The sequence below is a fragment of the Monoraphidium neglectum genome (genome assembly GCF_000611645.1).
Source record: "Monoraphidium neglectum strain SAG 48.87 unplaced genomic scaffold scaffold01075, whole genome shotgun sequence".
Lineage (NCBI taxonomy): Eukaryota > Viridiplantae > Chlorophyta > Chlorophyceae > Sphaeropleales > Selenastraceae > Monoraphidium > Monoraphidium neglectum.
The window spans coordinates 1-17,050 of record NW_014012553.1 but is presented as its reverse complement, the minus strand read 5'-3'; the positions used below and the strand labels follow the sequence as shown (position 1 = coordinate 17,050).

At 66.9% G+C, this 17,050-nt stretch overlaps 4 protein-coding genes across 4 annotated transcripts; 3 read left to right on the top strand and 1 right to left on the bottom strand.

The window, feature by feature from the left end:
* Nucleotides 1-178: 178 nt before the first annotated feature.
* On the top strand, nt 179-3,369 carry MNEG_6557 (hypothetical protein; the record flags this gene model as incomplete). The annotated part of the gene is made up of 8 exons (XM_014044972.1): nt 179-196; nt 509-628; nt 968-1,048; nt 1,342-1,397; nt 1,421-1,538; nt 1,812-2,000; nt 2,504-2,897; nt 3,263-3,369. 8 exons carry the CDS (start codon nt 179-181, stop codon nt 3,367-3,369), a joined length of 1,083 nt encoding a protein of 360 aa, XP_013900426.1.
* A 1,552-nt stretch (nt 3,370-4,921) lies between these two features.
* MNEG_6556 (Tubulin alpha-1 chain) lies at nt 4,922-7,674 on the bottom strand (the record flags this gene model as incomplete). The annotated part of the gene is made up of 8 exons (XM_014044971.1): nt 4,922-5,251; nt 5,487-5,584; nt 5,773-6,014; nt 6,233-6,390; nt 6,569-6,768; nt 7,028-7,250; nt 7,450-7,509; nt 7,630-7,674. The coding sequence occupies 8 exons, from the start codon at nt 7,672-7,674 to the stop codon at nt 4,922-4,924; spliced, it is 1,356 nt and encodes a 451-aa protein (XP_013900425.1).
* A 1,928-nt stretch (nt 7,675-9,602) lies between these two features.
* Nucleotides 9,603-12,298, top strand: MNEG_6555 (guanine deaminase; the record flags this gene model as incomplete). The annotated part of the gene is made up of 5 exons (XM_014044970.1): nt 9,603-9,877; nt 10,024-10,174; nt 10,419-10,559; nt 10,910-11,517; nt 11,902-12,298. 5 exons carry the CDS (start codon nt 9,603-9,605, stop codon nt 12,296-12,298), a joined length of 1,572 nt encoding a protein of 523 aa, XP_013900424.1.
* Nucleotides 12,299-14,527: 2,229 nt separating this feature from the next.
* MNEG_6554 (hypothetical protein) lies at nt 14,528-16,836 on the top strand (the record flags this gene model as incomplete). Its single annotated transcript, XM_014044969.1, has 6 exons — nt 14,528-14,628; nt 14,971-15,163; nt 15,455-15,670; nt 16,005-16,106; nt 16,367-16,687; nt 16,759-16,836. 6 exons carry the CDS (start codon nt 14,528-14,530, stop codon nt 16,834-16,836), a joined length of 1,011 nt encoding a protein of 336 aa, XP_013900423.1.
* Nucleotides 16,837-17,050: the final 214 nt, after the last annotated feature.

Sequence of the window (17,050 nt, the reverse complement as noted above, 5' to 3'; positions counted from 1 at the left end):
GCCGTCCGCGGCCGGCCCCCTCACCGTGTACACCGTCCGCCTCATCACCAGCTTCGAGCGCGGCGCGGCGCTGTCGGATCCGGCGGCGGGCGTGAATGTCTGCCTGATCGCGGCCGACGGGCGCGCGCTGCTGCACCGCGTCTCGCCGGTCAACGACCCCCAGCAGGCGCTCAGCAGTATGGACGACATCTGCTCGGTGCGCCGCCCACACTTTGATGTGCTCCTACTTTGTATCAATATCCCGCCCGCATGAGCCAGCTTTCGGCCTTGCTGGCGGGCCGGGCCCAGATTTGGATCGCATCGGCAGCGGCGGCGGCTGCGGAACGCTGACTAAGCGCGCCACTGGTTGCTGGCGGCGGCGCCGCCGCCGCCGCCGCCGCCTCGGGCGGCGCAGGGCCGTCTCGTCGGCGGGGCCGCGCAGCCAGGCGCCTTTGTGAGTGTTCCGCCAACTTCCACCCGGTTTGCTGTCCTGGCTCAGCAGTTTTCAAAACCCCAAACACCCCACCAGGTGGTAACCGAGGAGGTGGGCGCCAACTGCGTCATAGCGGCGGCGTCGCCCGTCCCCACCTGGCCCCCGGGCAAGGAGCCGGCCCCGCGGCCGCGATTCATGGAGGGCGCCCGGGACGAGGTGCGGCGGCCGCGGGGGTTCTGTGCTTTTGTGTTTAGTGGCGTGCAGGTTTCAGATACATCCGCAAACATGCAATCAGCGGATGAGATGTCGCAGCTGGGCGTCTTGCGTTTTGGGGCACGGCGGAGGGTCGAGGGTCGAGGGACGGGCCTGGGCTCGGGTGCGCGGCGGCGGTGGCGGTTGCGGCGGGCCTTGAGCTTTGGGCATCCGTCGCGGCGGCAAAGGGGGCGTAGATCAACTGGCAGAGGATACCAGACAAGAAGGCGCCCCCTGCAGCGCCGCGGCGCGGTTGAACGGTCGCCCCCCCCCCTCCCCCTGCCCTCTCCCATCGGGCGCCAGGTGAGCATCCTTGCGCCGGAGCTGGGCCCGTTGGCGGCGGTGATGGTGGCGCCGGAGGGCGGCAGCTGGACACTGGAGGAGGTCAACGTCTCCAGCAGCAGGACCAATCACATAGACAGGCGCGCGCGCGAATGTGTGTGTGTGTGTGAGAGAGAGACTGAGTGTGTGTGTGTGTGTGTGTGTGTATACATTTTGTTATGCGTTCTGGTTGCTCCACGTTGTGGGGGGCCTCGACAGCCGCCAGTATTCGCTCGCCGACCCCGTCCGCGGGCCATCGCTCACGTGCTGCTGCGGGTGCCAGGCGCAATGCTGTGCAGGGTAGGGCGGGCCCGCAGCGGTGCGGCGCTGCGCGCTCGTCTCGCGAACCCGCGCAGGGGCGGGGGCCGCCGTCGCGGAGGACGGGCGCTGACGGCGCCACCGCCGCCGCCGCGTGCACCCCACGACACGCCGCAGGTTTGTGTGCCGGCGGCAGCTGGGCGGGCGCAAGGGGGAGCCGGCCGCGTACCTCACGCCAGTGCCGCCGGACGCGGTCGTCTACGGGTCGGGCGATACGGCACGCATTCTTACCAAGGTGCGCGCGGGACTGGGGCGCCGCCGCAGGTGTTCGCTCGCGCGTGCCGGCCGGCAGCCGGCGGCGGCGGCGCGCTGAGCGCGCCGCCGCGGGTTGCTGGTGGGTGGCGATGAGCGGCCGCGTGTGACCGGGGACGCCCCCGGCCATCTCAGCGGCCTGGCGCAGCAGCGCCAGCTGCATTTCCCAGGGGTCGCTGCCAGCACCCCACGCCCGCCCGCCCTCTTTTTCCCGACCCGCGCCCCCGCGCCCTCTCTGCCGGCGTCCATCCCGCAGGAGCAGGCCGCCGCGCTGCGCAGCGCGGGGCTGTCGGAGTACTCAGATCTGAAGCAGCGCCTGCTGCTGGCGACGGCGCTGCTGACCGCCGGCGGCAGCGGCATCGCCGCGCTGGCGTCGGGGCCGGCGGCGGCGGTGCCGTTTGCGCTGGGCGGGTGCGCGGGGCTCGCATACCAGTATCTGCTGCAGGTGGGCACGTCCGCTGAGGTGCCGGTGGCGGTTGTGGTTGCTGAGCTGGCGCTGGCCGGGGCCAGGTTGTGGCAGGCTGTTTTGTTTCTGGACTGGTGGGCGTGTTGGGCGGCACGGCACGGGCTCGCGGTTTGCTGAGCTGGCGGGCGCCTGGGGAGGGGTGGGGTTTTTCAGGCGAGGCATGGGGGGCGGTTCGGATGTCGGGCGCATCGCAAACTCCATACCCCTCCCCCCTGCCCGCATGTTGGTTGGAGCGGCGCGCCGGGGGGGAGGGGGGGACCCGCCAAGCCCTGAGGGGTCGGGGTTGATGAGGGGCGCCGTGTGCGCTGGGGATTGTCCTCCAGGGGATGGCCCCGTGGTGGGATGGATGGTGCAGGGGGCGGTGGCAGCTTCGGGGCCTCATGCGCGCGTGACCGTGCTGCTGCCAGGGCCCTGCACATGGACACTCACCACACACACACACACACACACACACACACACGCACTCACACTCTCCGCCGCAGATCGGCGCCGACTCAGCGGTGTCCTCCGCCGCGGTGGCCGCCAAGGCAGGCGCCCCCCAGCCCGCCACCGCCGCCTCAACCGCCGCCGCCGCGGCCGGCGGCGCCGGCGCCGGCACCCCCGGCACCGCGCCGGCCGCGGGCAACGGCGCGGCTGACATCAGTTGGCGCGGCGCGCGCCAGGCGCTCGGCAGCGGGGCGTTCAGGGTGGCGCTCGTCGCGCTCGCGGCGCTGTCGGCGGCGTCTGCGCTCGTGCACCAGCACGGCGGCGCGGGGCCGCTCGACGGCGCGGCGCCGCGGGCGGCGGGGGAGTCGGTGGCGCAGCTGGCGCTGGGGGCGCCGGGGGCGGAGGCGTGGCAGCTCGGGTGTGCCGCGCTCGGGTTCCTCATGTATAAGGGTGGGTGCGTGCGTGGGTCGTTTTGGGGGAAGGGGCTCTTGGAGGGGTGTTCTTCAGAGGGGGCTTGCGCTGAGGGGACTTGCGCCGAGTCAGCCGCGGGGTCTTGGAGGTGGCAGCTGCAGCTGGCCGGCCGCCGCGGGGCGTGTGAAGCGCGCCCCTGTGTGCAATGTGGACCAGGTGTGACGCGAAGCGCTCTGAGGGGCGGGCGCTTCCCGCCGCAAGCGCTTTGCGAAACCCGCTCGTCGTCCCCCCCGCCGCCTGCTTTCGCACGCCTCTGCTGACGCCACCGCTCTCTTCTTTTCAACGCCCCCCACCCCCACCCATCCTCCGGCAAACCTGCCTCTAAACACCCTGCGGCGCCGCAGTGGCCATCCTGGGCGTGAGCATGGCGCCCGGCGGCGGCCAGGGCCCCGGCGGGCTGCCTGTCGGCATCATCCAGTTCGAAAAGAACAACCAGCGCAAGGCGTCTTGAGGCCGCACGTCCCCGAGGCCGCCGGCCCGCCTCAGCCGGCTTGCCCGAGGCGGAGCTGGCCCGGCCCCGCGCCCGGCACGGCGGGCGCTCGCGGCGGGCTTGGCGCTGCTTTATTTCGAGGCCTGTTGTGAAGCCAGTGTTGGTTACGTGTTTGTTGCGCAGTGGAGGGCCCAAGGTCGCTGTGTTCCCTGCCAATCATGTCTGTGAGGCAGCAGGGCTGGGCACTGCGAGCCTGCTGCAGCCGTGTGGCCCGCCCGCCCGTCGCGTTTTCAACACCAAACTCTTCCCTGTGGTTTGCCGGAGCCGTTGCAATTTGGAATGGAGGTCGGCCATGTGCGAGAGCACGCCGTCCCTCAACTTAGTGGGTGCTGCTGTTCTTCTTTCCGTGCGTCGTCTCTGCTGGTTCTCGCGGGTGCCGGCCTGGCCGGCCCATTGTTGCTGGCGTGCTGCGTGGCGCCAGGAAGCGTGTACGCAGGGCTGGGGCTGGCTGTAGTGTGGCGAGTCGTGCGCTTGCCGCGCTGATTGCTGCCGCGTTTGCCTTGGCTGCTGCTTTCGCTGGCGGCAGGGGCGCTGGGAGCTGGCTGCCGGCTCAGGAGGGTGGGCGCTGGGTAGCCACCCCGCCGCCAGAGTGGCAGCGGCACACCTCAACGGCTGGCAGGCCAACTATTGCGCAGGATTCTTTGGGGCAGACCGCTGCCGAGGCAGGCAGCGCGCGGCCGTAGAGGCTGCGCCTAGCGCCCCGCTTTGGATCCTGCCGCGCCTGGGGCGCACCCTGCGCGCGCAGGGGCAGGCCGCGGCTGTGCGCGCCCTGAATTTGTTGTTGCTCTTGGCGTCCTTCGCTGCCGCCGTCCGCTTTGTGCCAGTTGTACACCAGCGCGTGCCCACACGCTGCAAAGCCAAGGCTGTCTAGACACTCCAGCTCGTGTGCGCACGTGTGCACACCGCCGGCGCCGCACTGTGTCGAGGGTACGTACGCGCCAGTGTTGTCGGGCGCGCGCCGCACTTATGCACTGCCGCCAGAGGCACTCACAAATCTGTAATCCATGCGCCTGTAGATGGGCCGCTTGGGTCAAGATGCCCCTGGGCTTCTGCTGCGTGTCCAGCCTCGCAACATGTCACGGACTTGGCAGCTTTCCGTCTCTGTGACCAGCCCGACCCAGCTGATCTGCATGCCCACCTCTTAGTGTCAACACTCCCAACCAGCCATCAGTTGCAGTGTGTTTACACGGCTGGGCGCACCACAACCTAGATCCTTGATCAACAGCATGACTCAAGCGCGTGGTCACACCCTTGCAGCGCAGCCAACGACGAGGCGTGCGTGCCAAAGTGAGAGTGCAGGGCGCGTGATGCTGTGTTGCAGTCACAACCTCAGATGCAGGCTCATGACAACTCCTTCTTGCGCAGGCACGCGAACAACAAATTTGGTCTCAGGTCGCAGGGCATGTGGCGCCAGGGTTGCCACACCACCGGGCGGCGACCACATCGCCGCAGCCGCCAGAAGCAAGCGGCGATTGCTGCCTCGCCGTGCAGCCGTTAGGTCTGGTCGGCCGCCCTAGTACTCCTCGCCCTCGTCCTCGCCCTGGCCCTCGGCGCTGTCGGCGCCCACCTCCTCGTAGTCCTTCTCCAGCGCCGCCAGGTCCTCCCTCGCCTCGCTGAACTCGCCCTCCTCCATGCCCTCCCCGACGTACCAGTGCACAAACGCGCGCTTCGCGTACATCAGGTCAAACTTGTGGTCAAGGCGCGAGAAGACCTCGGCGATGGCGGTGGAGTTGGAGATCATGCACACGGCGCGCTGCACCTTGGCCAGGTCGCCGCCGGGGACGACGGTGGGGGGCTGGTAGTTGATGCCGCACTTGAAACCGGTGGGGCACCAGTCCACAAACTGCAGGGGGGCCGGCAGGGAAACAAGAGGGGGCGTCAGACCGGGGCGAGTGGATGATGCCAAAGTGTGTGTCTTGGCAGGCCGTGAAGACTGGCTGACTGCAAAGGAAGGCAGGTTGTCAGCGTATGGCCGCCTGGGGCTACGCAGCAGCCTGTTGTGGGCACGGATACACCACAGCAGCGGCCCACGCCACCCTAGTGGCCACAAGCAGCGGGCCTGTGCCCTTTGCCCCCACCTGGATGGTCCTCTTGGTCTTGATGGTGGCCACCGAGGCGTTGACGTCCTTGGGCACCACATCGCCGCGGTACATCAGGCAGCACGCCATGTACTTGCCTGTGTGTGGGATTGTGCATGTGTGTGCACGCAGGTCAGCTAAGGTGTGCGGGATGCGAAGAGCAGCCAGCATCAGCGCGCAGGAAGTGCTTGTTGCCTGCATCAGACTCCGGTGTCATCAGGAGGCGCATATCAGCCAACACATTTATCCACCCCCTGAAAGCGTCCCCCGACGTAGGGGCACCCACCGTGGCGGGGGTCGCACTTGACCATCATGCTGGAGGGCTCAAACGCGCTGTTGGTGATCTCGGCCACCGACAGCTGCTCGTGGTAGGCCTTCTCGGCGCTGATCACGGGCGCGTAGGAGCTGAGCATGAAGTGGATCCGGGGGTAGGGCACCAGGTTTGTCTGGAACTCGGTGATGTCCACGTTGAGGGCGCCGTCGAAGCGCAGGGAGGTGGTCAGGGACGAGATCACCTGGGCCACCAGCCTGGGGTGGGGTGGGAGAGGGGTGTGTGGAGTGGGGTGGTTTGGTGGGATTGGGGGGCAGGGCAGTATCAATTGGCTACCAGCCGGGCGACAGGTAGGCAGAAACAGCCCACTGTCACCGATGTAATCGCAAGGCTTCTGCCCGCGCAGCTGGCCAAACAGTATGATCTGCACGGCCAACGCAGGGTCCTAGTCAGCCTCCTCCAGCAGGGCGGGCACCTGTTGAGGTTGGTGTAGGTGGGGCGCTCAATGTCGAGGGAGCGGCGGCAGATGTCGTACACGGCCTCGTTGTCCAGCATCACGGCCACGTCAGTGTGCTCCAGCAGGGAGTGGGTGGACAGCACAGAGTTGTAGGGCTCCACCACGGCGGTAGACACCTGGGGGTCAGGGCGGGTGGGCGCCATAACGGTCATGTGTGGTGGTGTCGATAAAAAGCTGCCAGGCAAAATTATGGTTTGTTGATCCAGCTGTCATGCACAGTTTCAGTGGCAAGACAGTTGGGGTGCACACGCACGGGGAGCGCATGCGCAGCTGCAGCCCCTGTCCGGTCCTCACCTGGGGGGAGGGGTAGATGGTGAAGCCCAGCTTGGACTTCTTGCCATAGTCCACTGACAGGCGCTCCAGCAGGAGGGAGCCCAGGCCCGAGCCGGTGCCGCCGCCGACGGCGTTGAAGACGAGGAAGCCCTGCAGGCCGGTGCAGTTGTCGGCCAGCTTGCGGATGCGGTCCAGCGCGAGGTCCACGATCTCCTTGCCGACTGGGGGAGGGCGTCGAGGGGAGAGATAGTAAAGAAAAAGTTTGTGGGGTGTTGCCAGCATCAAGTGTGTGCGTACAGGCACAGCAGAGTGGTGCAGGGCTGATGCATCGAGGGCTGGCACTTCGAGTGTGCGAGGGCCGTGCGCGGGAGCGATGCGTCAAGCACCGGGATCAGCTGCCGGCTCGCACCCCCTCCAAGGCCCTGCTGTAGGTGGAAATCTGGCGCCCCTTTCGAGTGCCCCAGGGAGTGGACTGCTCACTGGTGTAGTGGCCGCGCGCAAAGTTGTTGGCGGCGTCCTCCTTGCCGGAGATCAGCTGCTCGGGGTGGAACAGCTGCCTGTAGGTGCCGGTGCGGACCTCGTCCACCACGGTGGGCTCGAGGTCGAGGAAGATGCAGCGGGGCACGTGCTTGCCGGCACCGGTCTCCGAGAAGAAGGTGTTGAAGGCATCGTCGCCGCCACCGATCGTCTTGTCGCTGGGCATCTGGTGTTGGTGGTGCGAGTCGTAGACGTTGGGATGCGACGTCGGCAGCGCCAGGGGATGCAGCAAGGACCCAGCTGCCCCAGATGCGCAGCTGCGTGTCATCCTTATGCCAACCTCCGACCCCCTATGTACGCTCCCATGGTGACCATCCCCATGCCCGCCTCCCCCGCCACTCCGCTGCTAGCACCCAGCCGCACACCTGGCCGTCAGGCTGGATGCCGTGCTCCAGGCAGTACAGCTCCCAGCAGGCATTGCCGACCTGCGTCCAGGTGTGGAAGGGCGATGAATTTTGGGCAGATGTCGGGCGGCGGGAGTCAGATCATGATGGGCAGCGGCGGCAGATCGAGCGCGTGGAGCATGTTGGGGCATGGTCACGCACCTGGATGCCGGCCTGGCCGATGTGGATGGAGATGACCTCGCGCATAGTTGCTGTCCTTCGGTCTTGCTTGTTTGCGGGGGGGCACGCTTTGCGGTCTCTGAATGCGCTGAAAGAACACAGGGACGCTGGCTGTGATGAGCCAGGGACCTGTGATGATTGTCTGGGCAAAATTAATGGCCGCTTGTGTCAGATTTCCGGGCTTTTCAGCAAATTTGAAAGGACCGCCGAGCTGCCCGCGCCCACCGGTGCATGATCGGGCTACCCGGGGTGGTGACAATACTCTGACTACCATCCGCAACTCATTCTAGGCCGGGCGGGGCCTGGGGACACCGCCGGGCACTGAGGAGGGGGCGGACAGCTGACGGCTCAAATTTAGAATTGGAAGCTTGCCCTGCCTAGCACGGCTGCTCAACTTGGTCCGATAAACATGCAAATCATTTCTGTCTGAGCTGCGTGGGCCGGGCCCTCCGGGACGCTTGGCTGGATCCGCAGTGCAGGGTGGCGCTGCAAGCGGCTTCGCGCAGCGGTCTTGCGCAGCTGCTGTAGGCGCCGACCGCACCGTCCAGGTGGAGGACCCTGATGCAATTGGATACGCATGAAAATACGTAAAAAATCAAGTGTCGTGTGCATGCATGGCACCGGCAGTAAGGATCTGCGGCAGTTGCATCATCAAGTGCAGGGCAGCAGGTTTGCATGGCAAGCATGCGCCTCCAGTTTACCGGCTGCTTTCCACCGTGCACGTGTTGTTCGGCCGGCGTTGCAGCAACGCTGTTCAGCCTGGCGCCCAGGCCTTGTAAACTGAGGTGACCAGCATCCAGCATGCACCACCGGTTCATCGCGACTGCAGGTGATGCTGCTCGACGCGGCCGGCTGCGCCAAGTGCGTACAGTATGTGCGTGGTTTGAAGCACCTCAACCACCTGCATGATGACTCCAGCAGGATTCAAACCTGCTAGCAATAGGCCATCATCAACATCCAAAGTCCAGGATCTCATATCAACAGTCTCACAATGCACATGTCCCTCGAGCGCTGGACGTGGGCACTGTCACCCCCTCAGTCACTTGAGTGTGCCGAAGCTCACCACGGGGTCCTCGCTCTGGTACGCATGCATCATGCTGACGAGCCGGCGATCTCAGCTACAAGTATCCAGAATGCCATTTCAGCCTTGACTCGCAGCTTCAGCACACACACACACACACTCACACAGCTGCACACCTGCGTGTTGAGTGCGGGTGGTGCAGGCAACCGTCATCGAGGTTGCAACTGCCGTGTCTTTGTGCACCTGCTAGGATCCGGATGCCCGGGCTGGCCGGTACGCAAACAGAGAGGCTTATCGTGGCCTTTGTTGCACCTGTAGCTGGGGTAAGATGCTGGTCGATGAAGCCGTTCGTGGGCAGCTGCACGTGCAGCTCGCGCTTCAGTTGTCACGGGACAGTACTAGTCTGACTGAGGGGTTAGTCTTCAACCCTTCAACGACTAAGCCCCTGACCCCTTCACAGGCCCAGTCACCCAGGGGCGCCTACTGGGCAGCTGCTCTACTGGCAGTGACTCCCAGCTAGGTGTCGACAGATAAGGCCCAGTCCTAGCAGCCTGGGAGACTAACCCCTCAGTCTGAGTACAGTACCTGTCCTGTGACATCAGTCCTGCAGCCCAGGGGGCTGCAGGCTGGCTACCGTAGTTTGGCTGCTTGGCCACAACTTGGCAATCCCGAATAACAATTTCCCTTATTTCAATCATGGCGAATGGGCCTTTCAGAAATATCCGCCTCAATAAGCCTCAGTTGATCAGTAGCTCGCCAGGGGAGCACGTGATCTGCACCCATATTTCTCATTGCTTCGTATGATATCAGTGGCACGTTAATAACCCAGCTGAAATAAATCCCTCGGTTATATCTCTGGGCGTCGAAACCCAGCGCGGCTCGCACAGCAAAGCGCAGCGCGCTGCTCGCCGGCAGCTGGTGAAACACAGGGGCCATGCTGGCCTTCAGGGGCGCCGTGGTGCAGATGCCCTCGATGGGAGAGGTCAACATACTCCCTGACGCCGCCATTATTGTCGACGCCAGCGGCGCCATCGCCGCGATTGGCGATGGATCAGACATCGAAGCCCTGTGCGCCACGCACGGCGTCCCCGCAAGCGCCGTGCGCGTGCTGGGGCCGCAGCAGATGCTCCTGCCCGGGTTCGTAGACACCCACATCCACGCGCCGCAGCTGCCATTCACAGGCACTGGGACCGACCTACCGCTGTTCGAGTGAGCCACCACATTCAATGAGCCGTCTCTCGCTGTGGCCTCGCGTTTGGCTCCTCCAAAGCATCCCCCGCTTCACCACCTGCGCATACCTCAGCGCCCGTTTGCCCACGCACGTCCGCTGCACCCGCCGCGGCCACATCACACAGCTGGCTCAACACCTACACGTTCCCAACCGAGGCCGCTCTGCGCGACGCCGCGCGCGCGCGCGACGTGTATTCGCGGCTGGTGGCTCGCACGTTGTCGTTAGGCACCACTACGGCCGCCTACTTCACCACCCTGCATATGGAGCCCTGCAAGGTGGGAGACACACGATTTTATGCCTGCAGACCTGCGCATGCGCGCGCGCGCACGTGTGTGTGTTGGTGTGTGTGCGTGTGGCGGTGTGTGCGTGCACTTGCACGTGCGCATGTACACGTGCGCATACTTGTCTTGTGCGTGTGTGCATACAAGCACGACTGCATGCGCGTGTGCACGCACGCTCTGCTCAGTGCCGTCAGTCAGTGTGGTGGGCCTGAACATGTGTACTTGCAGGCGCCCGCAGGGCGCTGCTCACGGCCCGCCGCCCAGCAGCCCCAACCCCCTCACATGCATGCACCCCGCCATGTGCGTAATCGCCACGGCAAACCCCGAGGTGCTGGCCGACATTGTGGAATCGGTGGGCCAGAGGGCCGTCATAGGCAAGGTCAGCATGGACGTCAACTGCCCTGATTACTACTCTGAAACACTGGACGAGGGGCTGGCCGGCGCCAGGGAGGCGAGTGACGTCACCGGTCGCCCACGCATATGACCCGCGTCGCCCTTCGTTTGCGTGTGGTTTGCCGTCGTTATACAGAAAGACTGTCCCGCACTCGCGCGCGCGTGGTCTCTCAATGTGCACGTGCTGAGCCAGGGGTGTGCGCGTGCTGGCCGCGGCCGGGGCTGCAGGCTAATTTGCTTGCCTCCTCAACAACGCGCACTTGCGGCAGACTGCGCCACAATCGCCTGAAACGGGGTGTTTCCCGCTTACCCCCCGCCCCTCGTGCGCCCCAGCAGGTCGTCGATTACGTGATTTCGAAGCGCTGTCCGAGGCTGACGCCCGCGGTGATCCCGAGGTTCCCGCCCACCTGCTCCCCCGCCATGCTGGCCGGCCTCGGGCGGCTGGCGGCGGAGACGGGGGCGCACGTCCACAGCCACATCAGCGAGAGCCGCGATGAGGTGCGCGCGACGGCGGCGCTGCACCTTGGACGCGCCGGCAGCGGTGGCGACGGCACGGCCGCGGGCGGCGGGGGCCCTGGGGCCGAGCCGGAGCAGGGACGGGCCGGCAACGACTGCGGCAGCGACGGTCGCGGCGCCCCCGGCGGGTGCGGCGGGGACCTTGAGGCAGGGGAGGGCGGCGGCGCCGCGGCGGCAGAGGAGGAGTTCGACGGCAGCAGCGATGTGGAGGTGTTCAGGGCCGCCGGCCTGCTGACCCCGGGCAGCGTCTTCGCGCACGGCACGCAGCTGGGCCCCGCCGGGCTGGCCGCCATGGCGGCCGCGGGCGCGGCGATATCGCACTGCCCGCTGTCGAACTTTTACTTTGGGGATGGGCTGCTCGATGTGGCGCGGGCGCTGAGGGCGGGGGTCACAGTGGGGCTCGGCTCCGACATCGCGGGCGGGTACAGGTGGGTCCATGGGCATGCGGGTTTGGCACGGCGGGGAGGGGAGGCAGGGTGGCTGAGGGGTGCGTGGTCGGCTGATATATTGAGCTGTCGAGGTGGGCTGGCTGGGCGTCTGCTGTGGGAGGAGGGGGAGCGGCGGGAGGGCGCGCGCGTGTGGGGACCCCTGCATGGCGTCCCAGCTGCAGCCGCGGGGGAGCCGCAGAGCGTGACTCTGAGTTGAGGTTGTGCCGGGTGCCAGTTTCGCAGCCGGCTGTCGAGCAGGACGCGATGCATGCATGTTGACGCCGCTTCCCAACAACATTACATAACTTTGTACACACACACGCACGCACACACACACACACACGCGCGCGCGCGCGCGCGCATCCCTCCCCGCAACTCTGGCAGCTACTCGATGCTGGTAGCTGCCCGCATGGCCGTCGCCAACAGCCACGCCCTCAAGGCCGCCTCGCTCTCCGCCGGCGGCGCCGCCCGCTCAGTGGCCGCAGCCGCCGCCGACCACGTCTTAGACTGGAAACACGCACTCTGGCTCGCCACAGAGGGCGGCGCGCGCGCGCTCGGCCTCGGCGGGCCGCGGGGGCCGGCCGGCGCGCTCGAGCCGGGGCACGCGTTCGACGCGTTGCTGATCGACGCGGGGTGCGGGGCTGCGTTTGATGCATTCGAGGGGGACGAGCTGATGCAGCTTCTCGAGAAGTTCGTGCACCTGGGGGACGACAGGCACATAAGAGAGGTGTTTGTCCAAGGCGCGCGCGCGTGGCCCCCGCGAGCGCCTGCCGGCAGCTGAGGGGACACGCGCGCCGTGGGCTGAGGGGCCGGCCCGCGGTCCGGGCCTTCGCGTCGCGACCGGCCGCGCCTCGCGCGCCGCGGCGGGTGTGCCGGCGTTGGGCACGGGGAGCGCTCCCGGCTGTCGATGCGCATGCGGCCCAGGGCCCGCAAGTTGTGCCGTCGTGCATTCAGTGTCGAGATCCGGCGGCGGCCTGAATCCATCGCATTTATGCTTAAGGCAGGTCCACCGCAGGGCGTGCATGCATGATGTGCGACGTGCTGCGCTGAGATGCGCGGCTGACCCTGTGGCACAAGGCTTGCCTTGCTCGCTGCGGCTGGTCCACGCTGCCCCACTTACGTCTTGTCATTCTCTGCCTAATCTGTCTGCTTCATGCTGTTGGTGGCAATGATGTCAATAAGGACAAAACTTGGGCTTGTTGCCATGCGTGGGGCAACGTCGTTGAACGCGGCCACAGGGCGGTGTCGCGGCCCAAGCAAAGATGGTGAGATCTCAGCGGGAGATCCGCCGTGATTACTCACCGGCTCAATCTGCCTGCCGAACGCCCCGCCCAGCCCTGGGCAGCAGCCTCGCATGCAAGGATGTGCATGCATATGCGTGGGTCCCCCCTTGGCCTGCCAGAATGAGAACGCTGCGAAACGTGCGGCTAGCGAGCTGACGTGCAGCTTGTAAGCCCGCGTCGCCGCGTGGCCGCCCAGTAACACACCCATTGTGACCCCCAAATTTTTAGGCGGCTTGCTAGAGTCGTCTTCGCGCGTTGGAGGCCATGGATTTGGGGCAAGGGGTCTGAGTGTTTGTGTGAGGCACTGTTGCAAAACCCAAGGCGCGTCGCGGGGCAGTCGGCACTGGGCCAAGCAAGGACTGGGGAAGCTCTGCCAGCCCTCAGGGAAGCAGAGATGAACGTTTGGGCACCGCTGCCCTGGAAGTCGCAGGGCCGCAGCTGCTGCACCCACGGCAATGCTAGAAGTCTTGAACAATCGGGAGGGATGGGGGCGAGCACGTGGGTGGGGAGGAACCGGCCTCGTGTGCGCGTTGCTGTCCGCGGGCTTCCACGATTGAATGTCCCGCGGCTGCGCCGCCGAGCGGTGCACGCTGGTCTCAATGCGCAAGGTTCGACTTCAATCTCATTCAGGTGATTGATACACTCAGTACAGAGATGATCGGGGAGCCGATGACGGCGGGTGGTTGGCTGCGCGCGCCGGCGCCGCCTGTTGTACAGTATTTCTCAGTCAGATGCGTCATGATCGCGGCGGGCGCACGCGCGGAGGCGGTTGGCGGCGAACGCAGCCGTTGCCGCGCCCCTGGTTGGCTAGTACATTGTGCGCTCTGAAATTCTGCCCTGGGGGCGGGGACGCGGGCCCTGGACGGTCGCGCGCCGCGCGCGAGCGTTGCGAAGATGCGGCCAGTTGAGTAACTGGCCGCGGGTGACCAGCCCAACAACGAGCTGCTGCACTGAGTACGGGCTCCGACAGCTCCAAATGTATAGAAGAATTACCGAGTGTTTGAAGCGTCGTGTCCTCGTGAGCCGTGCGGAGCCCAATCCCAACATCTTGTCGGATCCCATGACCGCGTGACGCCTTGGGTCAAGTAGACTGCGGATGCTACAATGGGCGCGTGCTATAGCGCGAGCTTGCCGAGCCCCACAGAGGAGTGCCGGCCGGGGACGGGGCCCGACCACGGGGCGACAGGCGCTTCGCGTCCCTTGCGGCAAGAGCTGAATGGCTCCGGAGCCGCCGCCGCCGCGGCCGCCGGCCCCGCAGCACCCAGGGAGCACGAGGAGCAGGCGGATGCAGGAGTCACTATGCCGCCCCACGCCGTGCAGGCGAGCGGCGGCCGCTGTCCGGCGCGCCCCAGCGTGAAGTTGCGATGCGAGTCGCGAGGGCGGGGGCCCCTCACGCAGAGGCCCCTGGCTGTCCGGGGTTTCAGAAACTCGCTTCTGCATGCGGCCGAGCACCCTAGCTTTATGGCAACCGGCGGTCGGGTCACTGCCCCCACACATGCACCCAACCGCCGAGCGTCGCACTGCAAGCGTGTCGCCGCACGCTGGTTGTTCCCTAGGGCCGTCACCCAACGGCGCTCCCCTTTCCTCGCCCACAGCACAAGTGCCGACCCTGGGCCTGCAGCCCCGGCAACTGCCACATTTAGCGCACCTCGAACATTCAAACCCCCCTCCTGGCCCCATCTCCCCGACACGACGCCCCAAACCAAAAGCAGAGGCTCCAGGATTTGATGCTGCAACTGCACCTCGTGGGAAGCTGCACGCCCGCACTCGCCCTCGCTGAGCTGGCGGAGCTGATCGTGGGGCAGCTGCCAGAGGTCGATCTCTGCAGGTGAGGCTCGAGTCTTACGCTCTGGCTCGCACAGCTGGGGCACTCGCAGCGGCCGCCAGGCCAGACGTGGCCGCGAAAACTCACATGCCCTTGCTTGCGTTGGCAGCGGAGAGAGAATATTTCAGGGGTTGACGCGGCGGCACACGGGCGCCGCCAAGAGGTGGTTTGGGGCGCAGCCCCCCAACGGGACATGCAGCGGCAACGACGCGTTGTGCGGAGCTGCAGGGCAGGCGGCCGCCAGCTGCGGTTGTTACCCACCTCAAGAAAGGCTTCCGGGCGTGGGACATCACGATCGACTCTGACCGCCCAAGCGCGCGCGCCCGCCCCCTCGCCGCCGCGCAGCATCTCCGCCGCCGTCCGGACGCCCGGCGGGGGGCCCCGCGGCGCCGCCTCGGCGGTGCTGCTGGCGGCGAGCGGCGTCGGCGAGGGCGTGTGCAGGGCGTTTCCCGTGGTGGCGCGCGGGGCGGACTGGAGCGCGCTGCGGGTTTTTGCAGAGGGCTGCGCCCTGCGCTTCGACGCGGAGCCAACCACCACGGTGCGCCAGGCAGGCGCCCCACGCAGGCGCGCCAGGCAGGCGCGCCGTTGAGGCGCGCGCCCCAGCGGCCAGCTGCCCCGTCCACGCCCGCGGCGCGCCAGCAGCCTGGGTTTGTCACCTCCGGGCATCCCCTGCGCCTGCCTCTGCGCACTCAAATCCAGCAGGGCAGAACAGGGTCTCTTGTGCTACCCTGCTGGGCCGCTTCGCGTGGCACAGCAGCTCATCCTTTTCGCATGTACCCGTCCACCCCACCACGTGCGTGCATGCTGCCCTAACCCCCGCTTTTTGCAGGGGGACGCGGCGCCACAACTGCCGCACGACCTGGCGACCCTGCGGCGGCGGGCAGGGCTCCGCAGCTTCCTCCTGGTTCCCATCACGGCCGGCCCGCGGCTGCTGGGGTGCCTGACCGTGGCGTCGCTCGAGCCCGGCGCGTTTGGCGCGGGATGGTGGCTGCCGGTGCTCGGGTTGGCCGCGACGGCGCTGCTTACGCACGTGTGCAACCCCCAGGTGCGTGGGGGTTTCGGGCGCGCGTGCGTGCGCGTGGCAAGACGGATGGCATGGGCACTCAAGGGGACCGAGTGGCACCCACCTCGGATCGCCCGACTGCAACCGCGGGGCTACCCTTATTGCCGCTTGCGCGGCTGCTGCGGCCCCTGGCCGCCCCGCTCTAGCATAGGGATACGGTAGTAGCTCGTGCAATTGGCAGCCACTGGCAGGTCCCCGCCCCGCACTTGTGCGAAACCAACCCGCGTCTGATGCACACACCCCCCCCCCGGGCCCCTCTGACGCACCTCGCATCCGCCCCTGCCCCCTGGGATGCCCGCTCTGCTTCGCCCCCCAGTTTGCCAGGCTCTGCCGAGTCATGGCAGCGGTTGAAGAGGAGCCAGACACAACCGCAGCCGCGGGGCTCGCCATGCAGGCGCGCGGCGCGGCGCGACGCAGCGTTGCATGGCGCTCACACGCGCGCGTGAATTTCAAAAGCGCGCGACTCATCCCACCTCTTAGGCCGCGACGCGCGCCTGTCTGCGACGACGTCGCCGCGCACGCGCCCCGCTGTAGCATCACGGCAGGGAGCGTGCCCGCGCCGCTTGGTGCGCGGGCGGCCACGTTCACTGCTTTGTATACCTCCATCGCTCATACTCTGAATCTTACTAATCGGACGGCACCACCCCCATGCTACTCATCGCGATGACTCGTCCGCAGGGCCTGTCCGACTACCTGCAGGCCGCCACCAACGTGCGCATGGCGGTGCGGCTGGGCCTGCTGGATGGAGACTCCCTCGTCATCGTGGAAAAGGATGACACCCACCCCCACCCCGCCACCTATGAGCCCCCAGCCGCCTTATCTGCCGGCACCCACGGCGGCGGCGACGGCGACGGCGACGGCGGCGGCGGCGCGGCCGCGCAGCCACGGCGCGCGCCGCTGGCGGCGACGGCGCTGCCGCTGGCCGGGACGCTGCTGAGCTTTGCCCTCAAGTCTGGCAAGGCGCGGTTCGTGTCTGACACCACGCAGTACTTCCAGCAGGTGCGCTGCGGGGTTTCCGGTGTGACAGAAGTCGCGCACACAAAATGGTACCGCGCAACACAGAGATACAGCGCAAGAAACAAACCGCACACGTGCACACAACACACACGTGCCACGCAATACGCAACACGCATATGTCACAATCCTAATTCTGACCCTGACCCCGCGCCCCCAACGGACCGACGGCGCGCGCCGCGCCGTCCCGCCGGAGCCGCAGGTCCCCAAGCCGGCGCCCGACGTCTTCACGCCGGCCTGCCACGCCGTCGCCTCGATCGTGGTCATCCCGCTCTGCGAGCCCCTCGCCCCCGCCGACTGCGAGCCCCTGGGCGGAATCTACTTCGCGCTTTCTTCCCCTGACGACTT